Source organism: Bos mutus, chromosome 22, assembly GCF_027580195.1.
Source record: "Bos mutus isolate GX-2022 chromosome 22, NWIPB_WYAK_1.1, whole genome shotgun sequence".
NCBI lineage: Eukaryota > Metazoa > Chordata > Mammalia > Artiodactyla > Bovidae > Bos > Bos mutus.
The window spans coordinates 53,113,877-53,136,278 of NC_091638.1; the positions used below are offsets into that span (position 1 = coordinate 53,113,877).

Consider the following 22,402-nt stretch of genomic DNA (forward strand, 5'->3'; position numbering starts at 1 on the left):
TGTCCCAAGTCAGAATTATCTTGACTTGATAGGCAATTCTTTTTGCATTAGAAAATAATTTAATTTACAGGCAAAACAGAAACGTTGTCAATTTTTCTTAACTATGCTAACTATTTTCTCTTTGGCTTTTTAATGATTTTTAGTTTCTAATGCAATAGTTTGTAGAAAAGTGCAAAAGCATGTTTTTTTTTTAATTGAAAGATAGTTGATTCACAGTATTTTAGTAGTTTCAAGTATATAGCATAGTGATTCTGTATTTTTGCAAATGATACTCCTTTATAAGTTATTATAAGTTAATGGCTATAGTTCCCTATACTATGTAATACACCTTTGATACTTATCTATTTTATACGTAGTGGTTTGTGTTTGTTGATCCCATATCCCTAATTTGTCCCCTGCACTTCCCTCTCCCCTTTGGTAACCACAAGTTTATTTTCTATGTCCGTGACTGTTTCTGTTTTTCATATACACTCATTTGTGTTATTTTCTAGATTCCACATAAGTGATGCCATGCAGTATTTGTCTTTCTCTGTCTGACTTATTTCATGCAGCACAATATTCTGTAGGTCCATCCACATTTCTGCAAATGTTAAAATTCCTTCCTTTTTATGGCTGAATAATATTTCATTTTGGGTGTGTGTGATCTGCACTTGATGGGCACTTGGGCTGCTATCATGTCTTGGCTATTGTAAATGGTGCAAACCTGAATCATTTTTATCTTTAGAACAACTGTCCTCTGCTAGGGGAAGAAGATCTTGCTGGATTATCAATGTTCCAAATATACTACATATGTGTGTGAGCTGTTGTAACTGGATCATCCTTCACAAACTTTTGATTTTCAATAATGATTTCACTCTGAGTCACTGTCAGAATTTATATACGCCCATGTTTTCATTCTGAAAATTCTGAAAGGATTTGTTGTGTGAATTCAGCACTGTGTGTATGAACATCCAAAATCAATGTCATTTTGTCTGAGATTTCTGTTCCATATGTGGTAGAGGTGAATGGAGAGTCCAGACCTACTCATATCAGCATGTGAAGAGCATTCCCAAATGCCTTCTCCTTCTCCTCTTTTTATATCTGCTGGGGTACTTTCTTCTGAGGTCTTGCTCTTAACTTGTCATGGTGTTTTTATTTGCTGTTTAATGTCATTGAGGATGAGTCCTGTCTTAGCTCAGGCTGTCACAACAAATACCACAGACTTGGTGGCTTAAACAACAGAAACTTATTTCTCACAGTACTGAAGGTTGGGAGGTCCAAGATTGAGGTGCCAGTGGAATTCTGGTGCTGGCTCTCTCCCTGGCTTGCCAATGGCCACTTTCTTGCTGTGTCCTCCCATGGTGCAGAAAGAAGACGTTCTCTAGTGTCTTTTCTTAAAAGGCATTAATCCCTTCCTGAGGGCTCCACCTCATCTAAACCAAGTTACCCCACAAAGTCCCCATCTCCAAATACCGTCACAATGGGGCTTGGATTGCAATGTATGAATATTTTGTAGGACATGATTCATCCATACTACCCTGTGTGGATATGGAAGATCCAGGGATTGGTATAGCTTGTGCTTACTATGAGATTTCTCCCAGGTGCCACCTCTTCCTCCTCCCTCCTCTGTACTGGAGGTGAGAGGTTGTTGTCCGTAGTCATCCCAAATATAAGCTGTCACCTCTACTTGGGATATGTAACAGAAAACTGGCACTAGATAGCACCCGGCAAACGTGTATTGTGGCATTTTGTAGTTGCATGTGGTGAGGCCTAAGGTGTATGTTACACTGAAAAGAACAAAGCATGCCTTGTATTAAAGGTTTCTAGACACAATCTTACATTTACTATTGTTAAATAGGAGGAAGTATTAGAAACCTTGGGAGGCTCAGCGGTTGGGGTTGTCTGGGCTCATTGGGGGTGTGGCAAGTAGCCAAGAAGACCCAGAGTACTTTCCACAGAGAAAGTCTGTTTTCCTCTTTTTATCCAGAGCCTCCAGCTAGCCAGCTCTTTCAGTTACATGAAAGGAAAGGTGCCTGATAAATTGCTTCTGTGGGAGTAGGTTGCTTCTCTTTCAGAATGTGGTTCAGTTGGTTTTAAAAGTGCATATTTTCTGTATGTATTTTCTCGCCTGAATTTTGAAAGTTTGGTGTGCTGGCCACAGCATAGATTCTGGAGTGAATGGCACTGGGTTTGTGTCCCAGCTTTGCCACTCTCTAGCTGTGTGATCATAGACAAATTTCTGAGCCTGTTTCCTCCCCAGAGAAAGGAGAATAATTCCACCCATATCATGAGCAAGCAGTGAGATGTGGAGGAGCTCGCGTTTGTCAAGAGCCTAGCACGTTGCCTGAGACAGATTCAATGCTTGGTGGATGTTTGTTCGCCGCCCCCTTTTCTCCCTGTGTCCTATTTTATATACAGATGTGTAAAAAACGACTGGACAGAACAAGATGATGAGTGAAAAATCGATGTTTATTTATCCTGCCTTTGACAGGAGCTAGTTTCCATTTAGCTAGAAAGGTGATATTCTTCCCCTGAGGCGTCTTGGGCAGGTTCCTCAGTGGGCTGAGGTGCAGTGTCACTACACAGGTAGAAAAGGTGGCAGAGGTGTTTCCTAAATGCCTTGTCAAGAAACACGTAGAGGAGAGGGTTGACGCAGCAGTGGGTGGCGGCGATGATTCTCGTGATCTGAACGCTTTTGTTCAGGTTGTAACTACTCCCACAGCCATGCAGGGAGAAGTGTTCATTGAAAGCAGACAGGAAAAGTACAATATTGTAGGGTCCCCACATCAGAAGGAAAACTGCCATTATGGTGAAAACAAGCTTGAAAAGGCCATAGTTCCTCTCCCTGAACTGGAGTGTGTTCCTCATTCGCACGTAGCAATATACAAAAGCAAACAGTGGCAAAAGAAATCCCAAAATGTTCATCTTTAAGGTCAGAAAATGCTTCCAGAATGTCTCATCGGCTGGTAAGAAGTGAAGTCCGGTAAAGAAGCACTTGTATTTCTGGCTTTGCATCTGAGGTTTGTAAGAAACAAGTTCAGGCAAAGTGACCAGAGTGGCTGTGACCCACACTAGAACACTTATGAAGATGCTGCCGGCCACAGTCCTGCAGGCCGAGAAACGCCTTCTCACATGGAAAAACTCCTTGTACCTTTGCACAGTCAGAAGGACATTGAAAAATGCCTCACTGTACAGGCCTATGGAGTAGAGCAACAGGAGAATTTTACACAGAGGGTCATCAAAGCCCTCCCCATGAGAGGCTGCGTAAGCCCAGAATGGCAGAGTGAGCAAGAAACCCAAGTTCGAAAGTGCCAAATTGAGGAAAGACATATTTTCTGCTTGCCTGAGTCCTTTATATTTTACCAGGATAAACACAACCAAGATATTGTCCAGGAGGCCAACCATGAACACCGTGGTGTAGAGGTAAGGCACCAGCTGGGCTGAGAGAATCTTGGGGTCGTATGGGGTGCATGGTTCTATTTCGTCATCACTCAGATCATCCTCTATGAAGACATCATAGTCATCCTCTGGTGCTGACGTGTAATTAGCCATCTTCAGGCTGCCCTGGGGAGAAATGAAAGGTTATTTTCCCTTCCTACAGCTATGTGGTCCTGGATGAAACAGCACACAGGACTAGAGCCCCTGCAGCCACGCGCGTCCTTTTCTGGTGTTTATTTTAGCCAGAGCAGGTCTCAACTTAGAAGATTTAAAATAAACATTTCTTTAACATGCCCCTGCATCCTGAGCACAGCTGCTATAATTCATCCCTTCATTAAGCACTTAGGTGTTTAGTAGTATACCAGCTACCACAGGGAGACAAAAGTAAACGTTACCCTTCTTCATACAACTTCATTCTCCTGGTAGAAACAAGACTTGCCTACTTGAAGCTATATAAGAAAAAACACAATTAAAGAGAACTAAGTACCAGGGTTTAGTTTCACAAAATTGGTGTCCGTCACAGTTCCTATGTGTTTAAAAAGTTTGCTCACCCTCTGTAAACAGCTTCCTGTGATAGGCAGAGAAGTCTGAGTTCTCTCGAAGGATATAAATAAATGTTTGCAAAAGTGAAACCACCCTAAGTATCAAGTGGACACAACTGGTTAAATACGTCGATGACTTACCACTGACTGAGTTCCTGGGAGGGGAGGGAACAGCCTCCTGACCTACGAGTTGCTGTGGGAGCCGTCTGGCCAGATCAAAGACTTAACTTCCTTCTGAATAGCCGGCCCCTGACCCTTTGGGGCAAGAGAAACCACTGTTTATCCCCCTGGTGGCTGTGTCCCACCAGTCACAGGTCTCGGGGACTAAGCGAAATAAAGCAACTTGAAAGCTCCCACTAACCCCTAGATAGTTTCTCAAGCTGCAAAGAGAAACCGGGAAGTTGTTTGCTCCTGCTGCTGCTCTCCCCACCCCCACCCCGCACCCCGCCTTTGATTTCCCTGTGGCCATCCTGCTGGCTGCCCCAGATAAGGAACTAAGTTATTGCTGCTTCTCAGTGATACTGAGGGAGGGATGGAAAGTGCTCTGACGTGCAATTCTGAGCAGGTAGTGGGTAGCAGCAGAGAAGTGTCACATGCAGTGACTGGCGGTGACTGTGCATCCGGACCAGGGGCTGATGCTCCCCTGGAGCATTTCATCAGTATTAGCATATGGGTCAGTCTTCAAGAACTTGTAGTGAGCAACCCTGCTTGGACTCGTACTGTTACTTTTGAAAGTAGCAGTAGCTGAGAGGAACAGTAACAGGGCTTTCCTCAGCTCAGCTGGCAAAGAATCCATCTGCAATGTGGGAGACCTGGCTTCTATCCCTGGGTTGGGAAGATACCCTGGAGAAGGGAATGGCTACCCACTCCAGTAATCTGGCCTGCAGAATTCTGTGGACTGTATAGTCCATGGGGTTGCAAAGAGTCGGACACGACAAGCGACTTTCTTTATTCTTTCTGAGAGACATTTTTTGTGTGTCAGATATTTGACTGAAGAATGGGGCCCCAAGGGAGGATTTGGTGCCAGTGGAAGCCACAGAATAATGTCATTTGAGAAGAGAGTGGGTTCAGAGATGAGACCTCAGTACCAGTGAGCCTGGGGGAAATCGATGTGATGGAACCAAGGAATTAGGAAGGATGTTAGGAGCTGACCCTGCTCCTGTAAGAAGGGTCTAGTGCAGGAAGATTCCATGGTGAGGACACAGGCTCTATCAAAATGCTGTGCAGAGAATGTGAGGGGAACAAGTTCAACCCTAGACTGAGGCTGGGGTGGGTGACGTTTAAGGCCAGAGAGAAAGGAAGCTGAGAGTCCACATTTGAAGGGAGATGGGGGTGGTTGGGAAGAAAAATGAACTGAAAAAAATAACTTGAAATAACTGGAAAATCTGTATGAACTCCTGGATCGACTGTTTGTACCTGTGATGGACCTAATTTGGGGACCAGTCTTACATGTTGGCTTCCTGTTCATTTCACTGGTTGAAACACTTCTGTTAATGCCAAAGATGTTTTTGAAGTGATAGTGCAGAATGTAGATCTGTCAGAAATATAACTGAGGGAACTATTAAGGGAAAGGAAAAATAAACAATAAAGGCCTGGACAGATATGTGACAAGCATTAAATTTAACCCAGAGGGAAACTCGTGATGTTCCTCTGTATGAAGGGGTTGGAAGGGGTTGGGAGAGATTGGTGCTGCTGGGAACCTGGGCTGTGAATATTTCCCAGCAAGTCTTCCTCCATCATCCCCCAGTATGACTTCTGTGAGTCAGTGAGGGTCACTGTGCCCTGGGGGTTCTGCCCCCTGCAGCTGGGCTATTTGGAGACACATCAGTCCCCCCACAGCTTTGACTAAGTGATGGTGCCTCATGGTGCTTTATTGCCTGATGCTCACTGGTCAGTCTCCCAGAGAGGAGTGAGGGTCAAGTCAAACTTTGAAACTTAAAAAACCCCATGAACATACACACTGCACATTGTGTGGTTAAGTGGAGGAAAATAGCAGCAAGCAGGTGCCTCATCTGTATCACAGAATCATGTGAAATTTGAAGTTTCCTAGAGAAAAGCATCGTTCGGTAAATTCCAGATCACCCTAACTTCCTGATATTCAAATGGACTTCACTTTCGGAATTATTTTATTTTGGCTTGATTCCCAGAATTCTGCTTATTTACACCCAGACCTTGGAGTTCTTTTTTGTTTAAATTGAGATATAATCGACAAAAAGCATTCTAGAAGTTTAAGGTGTGCCATATTGATACATTTATATTGCAATATGATTGCCATGGTAGTGTTAGCTAACAAAATTACCAATTTTTTATGTGGTGAAAACAATTCTGTTTTCTTAGCAAATTTAATGTTTATAATACAATTTGGTTGTCTATAATCACTATACTGTATATTTGATCTCGAAGACCATGGGATTCTTGAAAATTAGTAGGAAGGAGTTGTTTACAAGTCTAAAGTTGAAGCAGGAGGAAGGTTTTATTTACCATTTTAGTATCTGGAACTGTAATAGGGTCATCATTATTGGTGAAACTTCACTACATTCTAAGGTTTGTGAGCTGCATGCTCAATTAAAAAAAAAAAAAAAAGAAATCCAAGGTCTGGGTGTAAATAAGCAGAATTCTGGGAATCAAGCCAAAATAAAATAATTCCGAAAGTGAAGTCCATTTGAATATCAGGAAGTTAGGATGATCCTTACCGAACAATGCTTTTCTCTAGGAAACTTCAAATTTCACATGATTCTGTGATACATATAATTAAACCCCAGTTTTTTAGACAATTGAAGTATAGTTGATTTACAGTGTTATATTAGTTTCAGGTGTATAACATAGTGATTCAGGATATTATACATTATACTCCATTTGAAGTTATTCTTTAGAAGGACTGAAGGTTCAGCTGAAGCTGAACCTCCAATACTTCAGCTGCCTGATGTGAAGAGCCGACTCATTGGAAAAGACCTTGATGCCGGGAAAGATTGAGGGTAGGAGTAGAGGGGGATGACAGAGGATGAGATGGTTTGATAGCGTTACCAACTCAATAAACATGGGTTTGAGCAAACTCTCAGAGATAGTGAAGGACAGGTAATCCTGGTGTGCTTCAGTCCTTGGGGTTGCAGAGAGTTGGACATGACTTAGTGACTAAATAACAGCAAAATTATTGCAAAATAATGGCTATATTTCCTTGTGTTGTGCAATATATCAATATTGCTTATTTATTTTATACATAATAGTTTGTATCTTTTCACCCTTTACCCCTCTCTTGGCCTTTCCCCGAATCTTCCCTCTCTCCACAGGTAACCACTAGTTTGTTCTCTGCATCTGTGAGGCTCTTTCTGTTTTGTTATATTCGTGAGTTTGCTTTTTTAATTTAGATTCCACATATAAGTGATAACATACAGTGTTTGTTTTTCTATGATTTATTTAACTAAGCATAATACTGTGTCCATCCATGTTGTTGTGAATGGCAAAATTTCATTCATTTTTATGACTAATATTCCATTGTACATGTATGCACCACACCTTCCTTATCCATTCATCTGTTTATGGGCACTTAGGTTTCTTCCATATCATGGCTAATGTAAATAATGCTGTGAAAGTTGGGGTTCTTATATCTTTGAAATTAGTGGTTTCATTTTTTTCAGATGTATACCCAGGAGTGTAATTGCTGGGTCATCTGGAAGTTTTATTTTAGTTTTTTGAAGAACCTCTATACTGTTTTCCATAGTGGCTGCATCAATTTACATTCCTATCAACAGTGTACGAGGGTTCCCTTTTCTCTACATCCTCACCAATATTAGTTATTTGTGGCCTTTTTGATAATAGCCATTTTAACAGATATGAGGTGATAATACCATTGTGGTTTTGATTTGCATTTATCTGATGACTAATGATGTTGAACATCTTTTCCTGTGTCTGTTGGCCATCTGTATGTTTTTAGAAAAGTGTTTATTCAGGTTCAGTCCCAGTTTCAGTATAGGAGGCTATCATGTTATAACTCTTACTCCCCCCATAACATGTAGATCATTCATTTGTTCAACGAATGTTTATAAAATGCATAGCATGTGCCCAGCTCTGTTTAGTAGACAAACATCCTGACCTTCATGGAGCTTACGTTGCAGACAAAAACAAAATAAGTATGTAAGTTGAAGGTGGTAGGAGAGAAGTTCTGTGGCAAAAAGTAAAGCAGGGAAGGAGACTAGGAGGGGCAAGGGTGGTTTGGGGGGTCACATTTTATGTAGAATAGTCAGAGAAAGCCTTGCTGACAAGATAATCTCTGATGAGATGAAACAGCAAATGATTAGGTCCAATAATTTATACTCATCTCATTTTCTTCTTGTTACTGAGTTCTTGTATCAAGGAGATCAGAAAACACACTGAGCAAAGGCACACAGAAACACACTGGAAAACACACTTAGCAATAACTTTACAGGAGATGCAGAAGTATTCTTCATGTTACATTGGTTTTCCATTAAAAAAAAAAAAGCTGAGGGTGCAGTGCATCTGTTAGTAATTCATTGCCTTTTAGCCCCTAACCCACCTTCCTTCCTTTGCTTCGTGATCCTCAAGCTGAACTCTGTAAACATTTGTCCTTTGCCAGCTAGTACAGAAGGTGCTGAGAATCACAGGAAGAGGCAGGGGCTTCTCATTCTGGTTCCAGGATTTTGTTGTTTGTTTTCGCTCCTTGGGATGACCTGACAGTGCTGTGTGGAGACTGATGCCCACCCTCTTGTGTGTCTCGCTGGTACCGTTACAGGCAGTTTCCGACTCACCAGCCCCAAAGGGCAGCACCTTGGCAAATTTCCTGACCATCTAGAGGGTTGCAGTCACCCTCTCTGACAAGGTCTGAATCTCAGATTTGCGAGGGAAGGCATCTTGCAGGTGTGTTCCTTCTCGGGCGCTCTGCCTCAGCCTGGAGGCCGCTCCCTATATCTGCTTCCTCCTCCCTTGGGTTTTCAGTCCCCTTTGACTGCTTAACAATTCTTGGTAGTGAATTTTCTTTGTTCAAATTGCTGGTATGATTCCTGTCTCTTAACTGGATGCTGATTGATTGATAGAACATTAAATTAGTTGAGTGAAGGGATGGGAGAGTGCTAGGATGCTTAATGCATCCTAGTGCGGTGGCATTTCAGGGATCTAATGATACTGAGAAAAGGTTATTCAAAAATTTAGAATTACAATAATTTATCTATTTCTTAAAATGGCTTCATCAAATATCAGTGCTGTCAGATTATCTAATTTTTATTAGCAAATATTCCAGAAAATTTGATACGTGTAGGAAAAAAAATCTTTGATAATGATACTCCCAAATAGCAGCTATTATAATTTTTAAATAGAACTACTTCTTGATGGAAAGTGTGTAAAACCTATTTTTAGAAAACCATCAGTTTTCCTCTGGGTTCGTTGTTTGGTGCTGAGCAGTAGATTGAAGGGGAATATACCTTCATGTTGTAATTTAAGGGATTCTGAGAATGTCTCATCCTGCCCCCACATTTTCTCCTACATCCTGGCCAAGCTTACAGCATCACTTTAGTGCTTAGTCCTCGTACTACCTGGGCTACCTGATGACGAACTCTGAAATACAGATTTTATATGTACTTACTGGAAGAAAAATAGTTAATTATATCCTTAACAAAGCTTTTTCAACGTTTGTTTGGTTTATTCTGCATTGTGCTAAAAAACGTAAAAAATGGGGGAGGGTGACTTTGCTCACAGATGTTTAGAAGATAGGTGGACTAAAAATATAAAACAAGTCTTTACTACAGTGCTTGTCAGAGCTCTTCAAGTGCTGATAAGCATTTGGATCCTGGAGAAAGTATGTGGCGTTTCCCAAAGTTGTTAAATCATGGAGCCCCCTTGTTAATTCTCTTGCAGTTACGTATGGACTAACCGCTCTGCAGGACATGTTTCGAGAAATGTTACCTCAGACATGCAAATATTGCTGTGCTGTGTGGATCAGATCAGATCAGTCGCTCAGTTGTGTCCGACTCTTCGTGACCCCATGAATCGCAGCACGCCAGGCCTCCCTGTCCATCACCAACTCCTGGAGTTCACTCAGACTCACGTCCATCGAGTCAGTGATGCCATCCAGCCATCTCATCCTCTGTCGTCCCCTTCTCCTCTTGCCCCCAATCCCTCCCAGCATCAGAGTCTTTTCCAGTGAGTCAACTCTTCGCATGAGGTGGCCAAAGTACTGGAGTTTCAGCTTTAGCATCATTCCTTCCAAAGAAATCCCAGGGCTGATCTCCTTCAGAATGGACTGGTTGGATCTCCTTGCGGTCCAAGGGACTCTCAAGAGTCTTCTCCAACACCACAGTTCAAAAGCATCAATTCTTTGGCGCTCAGCCTTCTTTACAGTCCAACTCTCACATCCATACATGACCATAGCCTTGACTAGATGAACCTTTATTGGCAAAGTAATGTCTCTGCTTTTGAAATGCTATCTAGGTTGGTCATAACTTTCCTTCCAAGGAGTAAGCATCTTTTAATTTCATGGCTGTAGTCACCATCTGCGGTGATTTTGGAGCCCAGAAAAATAAAGTCAGCCACTGTTTCCACTGTTTCCCCGTCTATTTCCCATGAAGTGATGGGACCAGATGCCATGATCTTCGTTTTCTGAATGTTGAGCTTTAAGCCAACTTTTTCACTCTCCATTTTTACCTTCATCAAGAGGCTTTTGAGTTCCTCTTCACTTTGTGCTGTAAGGGTGGTGTCATCTGCATATCTGAGGTTATTGGTATTTCTCCCGGCAATCTTGATTCCAGCTTGTGTTTCTTCCAGTCCAGCATTTCTCATGATGTACTCTGCATATAAGTTAAATAAACAGGGTGACAATATACAGCCTTGACGAACTCCTTTTCCTATTTGGAACCAGTCTGTTGTTCCGTGTCCAGTTCTAACTGTTGCTTCCTGACCTGCATGCAAATTTCTCAAGAGGCAGATCAGGTGGTCTGGCATTCCCATCTCTTTCAGAATTTCCCACAGTTTATTGTGATCCACATAGTCAAAGGCTTTGGCATAGTCAATAAAGCAGAAATAGATGTTTTTCTGGAACTTTCTTGCTTTTTCCATGATCCAGCGGATATTGGCAATTTGATTTCTGGTTCCTCTGCCTTTTCTAAAACCAGCTTGAACGTCAGGAAGTTCACGGTTCACATATTGCTGAAGCTTGGCTTGAAGAATTTTGAGCATTACTTTACTAGCGTGTGAGATGAGTGCAATGGTATGGTAGTTTGAGCATTCTTTGGCATTGCCTTTCTTTGGGATTGGAATGAAAACGGACCTTTTCCAGTCCTGTGGCCACTGTTGCGTTTTCCAAATTTGCTGGCATATTGAGTACAGCACTTTCACAGCATCATCTTTGAGGATTTGGAATAGCTCAACTGGAATTCCATCACCTCCACTAGCTTTGTTCGTAGTGATGCTTTCTAAGGCCCACTTGACTTCACATTCTAGGATGTCTGGCTTTAGGTCAGTGATCACACCATCGTGATTATCTGGGTTGTGAAGATCTTTTTTGTACAGTTCTTCTGTGTATTCTTGCCATCTCTTCTTAATATCTTCTGCTTCTGTTAGGTCCATATCATTTCTGTCCTTTATCAAGCCCATCTTTGCATGAAATGTTCCTTTGGTATCTCTGATTTTCTTGAAGAGATCTCTAATCTTTCCCATTCTGTTATTTTCCTCTATTTCTTTGCATCGATCGCTGAAGAAGGCTTTCTTATCTCTTCTTACTATTCTTTGGAACTCTGTATTCAGATGCTTATATCTTTCCTTTTCTCCTTTGCCTTTTGCTTCTCTTCTTTTCACAGCTATTTGTAAGGCCTCCCCAGACAGCCATTTTGCTTTTTTGCATTTCTTTTCCATGGGGATGGTCTTGATCCCTGTCTCCTGTACAATGTCACGAACCTCATTCCATAGCTCATCAGGCACTCTATCTATCAGATCTAGTCCCTTAAATCTATTTCTCACTTCCACTGTATAATCATAAGGGATTTGATTTAAGTCATACCTGAATGGTCTAGTGGTTTTCCCTATTTTCTTCAATTAAAGTGCAGGCGGCTGCGACGGGCGCGCTAAGCGCGGCCTAGAGGAGGTACTGCGGGGAGCTGCCCGTGAGAACGGGGTCCTTTGTCCGAAGGACACAGCTCTGGGAGCTGCCTCAGTCCTTGAGGGTTTGCTTGCAAACATAGCTCTCTGTCCCGCCACCCCAGAGATTAGGCGCTTATTTACTGCAGGCACCTGGAGTTCTGTGCAAACTTCTCACGCACAGAGAAATGTTATCTGGTGTAAGAAATAATAACAGGGTGCCATTCCCATGCTCTCAAGATTTCTTGTGACTGTTTGTAAGATGTATAGGCCAACCAAGAAATGTCAACTGTCTTGTCTTTCTCACGCTCTTCTGTATAAATATGAGATGCTGAATAAAGTTGGTGTCAGACTGCGTCCCTTCGTGGTGACGTGTCTGAACCTATCGACCCCATCTTTGTAGTCTCTTGCTTTAGTTTCTTTCTTAGCCCCGCCGTGCACGTTCTCGGGACCTGATCGACTTTGCCGGCTGGCACCGGCAAGGTACCCCACGTCTGAGGTCAGGGGCAGAAGCCCGGAGGACCCCATGCCTGAAGGGCGGCGGCCAAGAGGAGTTACCCCACGTCCGAGGTCAGGGGCAGCGGCCGAGAGTGCCAGACTGCGATGGTGCAGGACTGGCCGAGAGGAGCTACCCCACGTCCGAGGTTGCGGGGGGGAGGGGGGGCGGCCGAGAGGAGATACCCAGTGTCTGAGGTCAGGGGTGGCGGCCGGGAGGAGATACCCCATGCCCTTAAGCCCCAGGCCAGGGGTGGCGGGCGGGAGAAGCTACCCCATGCCCGAGGCCAGGGGCGGTGGCCGGGAGCACCAACCCACACCGTGGCTGCACGGGCACAGGAGGGCCTAGAGGAGCTATCCCACTTTGAAGGTCAGGAAGGGTGGCGGTGAGGAGATGCCCCTCATCCAAGGTAAGGAGCATTGGCTGCGCTTTGCTGGAGCAGCCGTGAAGAGATACCCCACGCCCAAGGTAAGAGAAACCCATGTAAGACGGTAGGTGTTGCAAGAGGGCATCAGAGGGCAGATACACTGAAACCATACTCACAGAAAACTAGTCAATCTAATCACACTAGGACCACAGCCTTGTCTAACTCAATGAAACTAAGCCATGCCTGTGGGGCAACCCAAGATGGGCGGGTCATGGTGGAGAGATCTGACAGAATGTGGTCCACTGGAGAAGGGAATGGCAAACCACTTCAGTATTCTTGCCTTGAGAACCCCATGAACAGTATGAAAAGGCAAAATGATAGGATACTGAAAGAGGAACTCCCCAGGTCAGTAGGTGCCCAATATGTTACTGGAGATCAGTGGAGAAATAACTCCAGAAAGAATGAAGGGATGGAGCCAAGGCAAAAACAATACCCAGTTGTGGATGTGACTGGTGATAGAAGCAAGGTCCGATGCTGTAAAGAGCAATATTGCATAGGAACCTGGAATGTCAGGTCAATGAATCAAGGGAAATTGGAAGTGGTCAAACAAGAGATGGCAAGAGTGAATGTCGACATTCTAGGAATCAGCGAACTAAAATGGACTGGAATGGGTGAATTTAACTGAGCTGACCATTATATCTACTACTGTGGGCAGGAATCCTCAGAAGAAATGGAGTAGCCATCATGGTCAACAAAAGAGTCCGAAATGCAGTACTTGGATGCAATCTCAAAAACAACAGAATGATCTCTGTTCGTTTCCAAGGCAAACCATTCAATATCACAGTAATCCAAGTCTATGCTTCAACCAGTAATGCTGAAGAAGCTGAAGTTGAACGGTTCTATGAAGACCTACAAAACCTTTTAGAACTAACACCCAAAAAAGATGTCCTTTTCATTATAGGGGACTGGAATGCAAAAGTAGGAAGTCAAGAAACACCTGTAGTAACAGGCAAATTTGGCCTTGGAATACGGAATGAAGCAGGGCAAAGACTAATAGAGTTTTGCCAAGAAAACGCACTGGTCATAGCAAACACCCTCTTCCAACAACACAAGAGAAGACTCTATACATGGACATCACCAGCTGGCCAACACTGAAATCAGATTGACTATATTCTTCGCAGCCAAAGATGGAGAAGCTCTACACAGTCAGCAAAAACAAGACCAGGAGCTGTGGCTCAGACAATGAACTCCTTATTGCCAAATTCAGACTTAAATTGAAGAAAGTAGGGAAAACCACTAGACCATTCAGGTATGACCTAAATCAAATCCCTTATGATTATACAGTGCTGTGTGGGAACGAGGATAATTGACTGAGGAGCCCAGCTCCCTCACTCCAAAAGTACATCCTTGCATCCATGCCAAGGCCTTGCCTGCCAAGGGCTGCTCCCAGCCCAGTGGCCCTAGGGCCACTGGGATGGGCCCATTCCTGGATGATGGACTGGTGCTTCTCCCTCACCCCACTTCTTCCTTCTGTCCTTTGTTTTGGGTCAGACTTGCATTGTGATCTGGTAACTTTCCCAGCTTTGCCCGCCACCCTTCGCAATCTCTCTCAGAGGTTTCATCTAATACATTTATTTTATGCTGAGTCACTTATTAGTGTCTGTATCTTGAAAGAATTTGGGTAAACACAGCCTTGGAAGGGAGACATCAGTCTTTAGAGAGTCTTGAGTCCTTTGCTTACTGAAGAATGATATGTTCTGCAGCATCTTAAGTGTTAGTAGCTCAGTCATGTCTGACTCTTTGCAACCCCATGGACTGTAGCCCACCAGACTCTTCTGATGGAATTCTTCAGAATACTGCAGTGGGTAGCCATTTCCTTCTTCAGGGATCTTGCCAACGCAGGGATCAAATCTGGGTCTCCTGCATTGTAGGCAGATTCTTTACCAGCATCTTAATCCCTCCTTCATCTTTTTAGCCACTGTCTACCTGACTTCCCTGGTGGCTCAGATGGTAAAGTGCCTGCCTACAATGCAGGAGACCTGGGATTGATCCCTGGGTCGGGAAGATCCTCTAGAGAAGGAAATGGTAACCCACTCCAGTACTCTTGCCTGGAAAACCCCATGGATGGAGGACCCTGTTAGGCTACAGTCCATGGAGTTGCAAAGAGTTGGACATGACTGAGCGACTTCATTTCACCTACCTGTGCTCTGCTGGGGTCAATCTTTTTGAGACACATAAGGCCACTTGATGTCATTATGCCCCCATCCATGCCATCTTCAGTCAGTGCGCCAGCTCAGTTTCTGATTGCCATTCTTCTTCCTGTCTCCTCTGCCCTCACCTCCCTTCCTAACTCTCTCTTTTCTCCATTGCTCTCCTCTGTGCCCTCTGAAATCTGAATTCCACTGCAGACAATCCTCCTGGCATCCTCAACTGAATCCCAGAACATTCCTTGGCATGTTCCTTGAGGATGCTCTTTCCCTTTTACACATGCCTAATCCTTGAGGGTCAGAAGGTGATGTTCCTGGCTCCAGTGCCTCTTGCTGACCATTACTCCTGCAGATTTCAGTAGGTAGATATATAACAGACTGCTGTGGTCTCCAGCCCCCACCCTGCCCTCTGCTCATCATTGCTGATTACCACTGTCTGCCTGATTGCCTCTTATTAAGACAACGGTATGTGGATAAGGAGCTTCTCTTCACCTAGTTTTCTCCATCATCCTGGTGGCTTAATTGCCCATGTTGCCTTCCACTCAGGGCCCAGGGCTTTCAACTCATTAACTCCACTGGCCTTCAGTTTCACTCCACTATCATCCACGCTAACAGTCAGATGTGGGGTTTGTTAAATTGATTCTGCACTGAACTTTCACAGTAAAATTGCTCACTCTTCTGATCACAGCATCTACTCCTTAGATCTTTCTCACTGCATTTGCTCCTTCTGTACTGTTGTTCTCCTTCATCAAGCCCTCTAGCCTCTGCGTCTCAGCCCTTCCTACAGCCACATCCCTCCTAGTCTTGCTAAGATCCCATAGTCTATAATGTAGTCATTCTCTGGTCAGTACCTTGGGTGCCCTTGATTCCCAGCCTTTGATCCCATCACTCTACTTCTCCCTGCCATTCTTTCTTTGAGAATGTGTTTCTGAGAATAGCTGGTTAAAACCACTTAGCCATGAAGACAGAATTTATGACTAATTTATGGTCTCTAGTCTCAGCTGGCTTCCAAGGGTTTTTCTCGTTTTCCTTCTAACTCTTATGGGTCATGAATGTCCCAAATTGCCACTTTCTCCTATTTTCGGTTGGCTACTTTGAGCAATTTAAAACTCTTCCACCTCTTCAAATGCCCATCCCTGTCACCTACATTTATGTTCAGGAAATGACCTGACCTTCTACCTTTCTTGAACTGCCTCAGCTCCCTGGTCCCCAGCTTCAGATTCTCCTTTCTTCCCTCTTTCCGCGGACTCAGCTGCTCCTCTTTTATTGAAGGCTGATGTCTCCTTCTGCACTCTGGCTCTCATTCTGTCTAACCTCCGTTAGAGTATTCCATGTTTTGCTTTAGCTCCAACCTCTCTTTCTCTGTTGGTCTCTCCAGAATTTTTAAATGCTCAGGTCTCTCAGATAAAGACTGTAATCCTGCCCTTAACCTCACACATTGCTCGAACTACTTACTCTCCCTCTTCCCAGACAGCTTTCATTAGTTGTCCAGCTGCTTCATGTTGTTCACTCCCTACCAAGTCCCCTCTGGCCTAGCGTCTGTCCCCAGTATTCCAGTGAGGCTGATTTCCCGGGGCCACCAGCAACATCTTGTGGTGAAATGTAATTGGTTGCTCTGCCGACTCAGGACAGCTAATGCCCCATAAACAGGTGTCTAATATCTCCCTGCTTCCCAACTATAAACAACAATCCCACCAACCAAGCTCCAAAGCCAGCACACAAATACCACTACATACATCTAGGGCCACCCAAGCTGAAGCAGTGCTTAAGCTTTTGAAACCTCTATAGAATCACAAAATCGTTTCTGTGGGGCTTTCTAGTAAAGATGGCAGAGTGAAATAGGGTCATGAACTCTTCCAGCTCCAGGCCCTTGTAAAGTGACTAAAAGATAGTTTCAACAAAAATTCTAAAACATGGCCAGTAGCAAATGAACAAGAAATAGGGTATGATCTTGTACCACGACTTTGAAAGTGGTGCATCTGAGCTGTGCATGTGTACTCAGTCATGTCTGATTCTTTGTGATCCCATGGACTGTAGCCTGCCAGCCTCCTCTGTCCATAAGATTATCCCAGGGAGAATACTGGAGTGGGTTGCCATTTCCTCCTCCAGGGGATCTTCCTGACCCAGGGATCGAACCCATGTCTCCTGTGGCTCCTGCATCTGCACATGAATTCTTTACCACTGAGCCACCTGGGAAGCCTGAATTTGAGCTGTACATAAACCTAATCCTACCACAGATACGGTACTGAAGAAAGAAGGAAAATTGCTAAGTCCTGAGAATTATTTCAGTACTCTTCAATTAGCAGACAAGTGGACTCAGAAGGCATCCACTTGTGAGTGTGTATCCCTGGGAAAAGAAAGGGAAAACGTCTACTGAGTAAATGCCCTCGTATTTCAGAGCGGTTTCTAGGATTTTTTGTATCTGAGATAGTGTGCTGAGTTAGGGCAATAAGAAAAATTCCACAAGAGTAGCATATACGTTTATAACACTGTGTGGGTTCTGGTAATAATATTTTGTCTATGTTTTAGGATTTTGATTCCTCATAAAAATGCTTGTAATCAAATCATGATTTAATCAACCCTGAAATTCAGAGTTCTGATCCTATTAGGATTAGGCCTGCCAGCTGTCGCTCACAGAGGTCCATTTCCTTGTACATTTTGTAGTCTCAGTGTGAGTTCATATTTATTGGAGAATATTTTCGTGACCTGAAGTGGGAGCACTGCCTTCTGGAGGAGTTTTGCCTTTGTTCCAGCCAAGAGCACTGAGAATATGGATGGCCTGAGACAGGGTTTCCTGGCCTGTTTGGGGGGGTCTCCCATTTTGAGGGTATTCTAAAATTAAACCTTAGATTTTCATGAAGCATTGGGGTTTTGGATTCTTACAGATTTTTCACCAATCAATTAGAGCCTAGGTGAAAACAAGTAAGCTTCCTTATTGTTATCTACCTTTGAGAGAATTTCTTCTGGTTCACCTTTTCCCAAGCACTAGCTTTATGTCAGGACCTCTCAGAGCCTCATCTCACATAGCCTAAGGCTTTATTGTCTGCCCCCAGGTTGGAGTTATGCTTAGTGTCCTTTTTATGTGTGTGGCCTTTGATTTGTCTACCTGAGACAGTGATCAGAATGACAAATATCCACTGAGTAGTGTTTCAACACATATTTGTTGAAAAATGCTATTCATTTATTCCTCTCCCAGGTATTTATTGTCTACTGATTATATATCTTCCTTTTGCTCTGCTGTACCCACTCTCTACTCACCTCCACCTTGGTTTATGTCCAGGGAGCCTTATCTTATAATAGCAGTCTCCTCTGTCCTCTGAGTATCAGCTGCATTTGGCCAATGGGGAGTTTTAGGCAGGAGATTAGAGAGTGAGGTCAGGGGATTTAGCTCCCTGGCTCCTTCCTGGTGGTTCTCAGGGGTCGTCTTGCTGGTGGGACTGATGTGTCGCTTGACCTGTGAGTGGCTCTTGTCAGCCTCTACCCACGCCTGTGTCCTGCCCCTTGTTCCTAGCAGTGGGAATGGCAGCCTGCTCTCACTGCCACCAGGTACTGCACTGTACGCTGTGGTTTCCTCATGCCCTGTCTAAATCTTGTAAAGAGTCTTCTTACCAAACTTGCCTCGTTGCCCTACTTGTATGTGCCATTTATTTCCTGCCAGGACCCTACAGGACATGTCTCCCAAGTGCGGGGAGCTTTGCCAGGTCCCTGGAGAAAATGGCAAGCAAAGTAGACCCCTTCTCTGCCCTCATGGCAGTAACTTTCTGGGGGGAGATGGTCAGGTGCACACCCGGCTGTAATTCAGGGGTTCACGTGCTGTGTGAGGGGAGCACACAGGAGCTGTAGGAGCTGTCAGCAGGGGCACCGGGCCAGGTTTTCCAGTGTGGGAGTCTCTAAGCCCAGTCTGAATGCGAGTTAGCCAGGTGAAGTGTGCGGAGGCCTCTTCCCCTCTCCTCCCTTTTCCTCCTAGTGTCTTCTTTTTCAGGTTCCTGAGGGACCATCTACTTGGATCCCAGAGATGGAGCAAGGGAAGGGAAGATAACAGAATTCAAGATGGAGACATCTTATTACTTACTGGTATCTGTGACTGAGTTTCAGTGGAAGAGAAAGTTGTACCCCAAATCAGGCTATCTTAGATCGCGTTCCTGGCAATCCAGAGCTCTCAGCGGCAGCGGTCCTGTTAGGGTAGCTTCTGGGACACTCACGTGTAAGGGAGTGAGTGAGGCAGGACTGGGCAGAGGGAGAAGCCACCACGACGTGGGTGCAGCACACACCTCCACACAGTGTGAGGGCTCGGCTGATCTCTGTGGCGCTCTGGGGTGGTCCTTGAGCACCGTGCCACGGGGAGAGCAGGGGCCCAGCCTTTTCAGTCCCGCCTCAGCAGTCACTGGCCTCAGTCGCCCTGCAGACAGGCAGGTCCCAGTGGCTGAGGGTGGTTTCCAGTGATGGGGGCAGCAGCCCTATCCCTAGGACTGAAGTGGGCATCTGGGCAGAGTACGGCACAGGCTGAGGGTTCTGCTTTTCTGCAAATGTCGTTTACCCTGGTTGACAGGAAATGGAAACTGGAATTTTCAACACCATCATGTTGTAAGACTGTGAAACCCACGTGTATGGTGGACGGAAGGAGTAGTCATGTGCAGAGGGAGGCCATGCTGCGCACTCACTCCATCTGACCGTCTCCCTGGTTCTCACCATTGTCCACAGGGTATGGAGAGCAGAGTGGAAGAGGAAGTGGCTCATCCCCCCGCCCCACCCCCAGCATGTCCTTCTCCTCCTCGCCTTCCCTGCTCCAGCTTTTGTAGGGTTGGTTATGCTGGACAGTCACTGTGATTGTATACTAACCATATCTTAACTAGATAAAAATATTTTTCTTATGAACAAAAGTTAAAGATAATTAAGTAGCATCTCACTTTAAAAATAATTCCTTGAGAATTAAATCCTGACAGATTTTAACTGTGCAGGATGGGATTTGCCTTGGTCCTCAGCCTGGGTGATTGCTCTGGGCCCCTCTGAGGGCCAGCACCCATGCGAGCCCCCATGTTAGAAACTGCACGCAGTGCTCCCTCCTGCCCAATGCTCCCCCAGGCTGGTCCTTGAGGCTCCTCAGAGGCTCTGAAGCCAATCCCTTCCAGGCCCAGGGGCCTTGAGCAGGCTTTTATCTCTGCATCAGAGTCCACGGTCCCATCCCTTCCTGTTCCAAAGGAGTCAGCTACACCCTCTGGAAAGGGTCATTGGAAAGGGCACTTCCCTTCCCCAGTATACAGGACCTTCAGACCGCAAAGGCTGGTCCTGTCCTTGAGAGAGCCCAGAACTTGGGGACAAAAATCATGCATTTCTGTGGGAAGGAGGAAATACAATTCTGTGCCCCTTTGCTACATGAGTTGGCCCAGGAAGAGACACGGCAGGAGCTTCTAAATTATTGTGCCTTTCTGATTGTGTCACAGGATCAGGAGATGTGTTTTTCTGCTCTTATCTTGCTTGGCAGTATTAAACACCACTGACATTTCCTGTTCCGCCCAGAGCTCTCTCCTCTGTAATTGTCTTTGCCCTGCCTAGTACACCTTCCCCTTCTCCTCTGGGACTCCTTTGCTGCCTCTATTCCTCTGGGTCCTGTCTTGAGCCACTTTTCCATTCCCACAGTGTTCACTTCCTGTGACCCCCCTCCAATGTGGATCTCCACCCATTTGCTTTGCTAATTGAGGGCCAGCACATCCAGCTTCTCTTGACACTGCCACCTCCAGGAGTTCTAACTCAGCCTGTCCTAAAAACAGAATCCCACATCCTGGAGTCAGTGCTCCCCATCCCTTTGGGCTGGGCCCAACCCTCGACCTTCCCCACTCCCTAAATTGCAGTCCTTGGCAGAGGGCCAACACAATACTGTAAAGCAATTATCCTCCAATAAAACAAACAACTAAAAATGTAGCTTTCAAATATGTTTTTTTCCACACAGAGCTCTTTACCTTAGGAAAGCCCTCCATTGTGTCCCAGAAGGTGCACTGCCAAAACCTCCGCCCAGAGTCCCTGCCCCACTTCTTGTCTTCCTCCAGCACATCCACCACTTGCCTGGGCCATTCAGGGCCCAAGTATGCATTTATTCCCTGGCTTCAACAGGCCCAGACTCCTTAGCAAGTCTGTCCTCATTTGTCGTCTACTCTCCAGCCGCCAGTCCCATTTCTTTCCATTCCCTTCTCATGACACCACTCACCACCTATTCTGTGAAGCTACCTCTTCTCTGTGACTCTGTTTTTTCTCATACACTGTTGCCACTGAAATTTCTCCATTCATCACACATGTATACACTTTCCCTTATAACTTCTCCTCATCTAATAGCCCCCCCCCAATCCCTTCCCTTATGTGCACAGACTGGATTGCTGAGAAAGATAACCTAAAACTGCTGTGTTTTAAAGTCACCTGGCTGAGGAGGGTGGGGTAGGGAGACAGGGATCACCCCCCCCCCCCCACTAGGTCTGTGTGTGCTGTGGGGAAGCGGAGAGCACCTCTGGTGGGACCCACTATGAGTTTGTCTTGCATCAGCAGGTGTGGAAAGGCTGTGGAAACGGTGGAGTGACAGGAATGGGTGCTTGTGGACAGCCTGAGTCTCCTTTGGCCATGTAAAGTATCTGGAATATTCCTTGAGTCTGGAGTCAGCTGCAGCCATCTGTGTGGGGCCTGATCCAGGGTCCTCCTTGCTGAGATTGGAGGAGGGTTCTCTGCCATGGCACTGCTGACAGATGGGGGCTGGGGTATGGTTTTGTTGTGGGGGATTCCAGGCCTCTTTCCAAATTGTAACAACCTGAATGTCTCCAGACATGGCTGGATGGCCCCTGGAGGAAAGTCATCTTCTAGTTGAGATCCACTACACTAGAAGAATCAATTGTGGGAGTGAGGGGAAAGGGGAAAAGTTTTTGGCAAGGGAGCACTGAACAGAAAATGAATGGTATGTATCCTGAATTTGGCTGAAGAGTCATGAGGTTGGATTGAACATGCTAGGAAGGATGGAATGGGAACTTTACGTTGTGAAACAAATGCAACTTAGAATGAGGAAAAGTATGTCTGGTTATAAAATAGTTTCTTTTATGCTTCTGGGTGGGGGAGCTGATTTAATCTTGAGATGTCTTAAGGCCCTCCTTGATCCTCAGGCTTTCGGTGAGCCATCATCTCTGCCAGGAAGTCAGTTCTGACAGCTCAGCACCTGGCTGGGGGGTCCTCCTTGGTGCTGGAGCATGCCTCACTCTGTGCTCTGGGATAGTCTGTTTAACTCTCTGGCTCCTGTCTCCAGACTCTTAAATCATTTGGT

At 45.1% G+C, this 22,402-nt stretch overlaps 1 protein-coding gene across 7 annotated transcripts; it reads right to left on the reverse strand.

Annotated features, from left to right (window-relative positions):
- Positions 1–2,435: 2,435 nt before the first annotated feature.
- On the reverse strand, positions 2,436–16,610 carry CCRL2 (C-C motif chemokine receptor like 2). Of its 7 annotated transcripts, XM_070360563.1 has the most exons (3): positions 3,969–4,044; positions 3,813–3,866; positions 2,436–3,543 (listed from the first exon to the last, which is right to left on the reverse strand). In XM_070360563.1, exon 3 carries the CDS (start codon positions 3,529–3,531, stop codon positions 2,485–2,487), a length of 1,047 nt encoding a protein of 348 aa, XP_070216664.1. In that variant the 5' UTR covers positions 3,532–3,543; positions 3,813–3,866; positions 3,969–4,044; the 3' UTR covers positions 2,436–2,484. The 7 variants fall into 7 exon arrangements, with proteins under 7 accessions (XP_070216664.1, XP_070216663.1, XP_005900957.2 ...); XM_070360562.1 differs by lacking the exons at positions 3,813–3,866; positions 3,969–4,044 and adding an exon at positions 16,281–16,610; XM_005900895.3 differs by lacking the exons at positions 3,813–3,866; positions 3,969–4,044 and adding an exon at positions 4,101–4,352.
- Between the last annotated feature and the right edge of the window lie 5,792 nt (positions 16,611–22,402).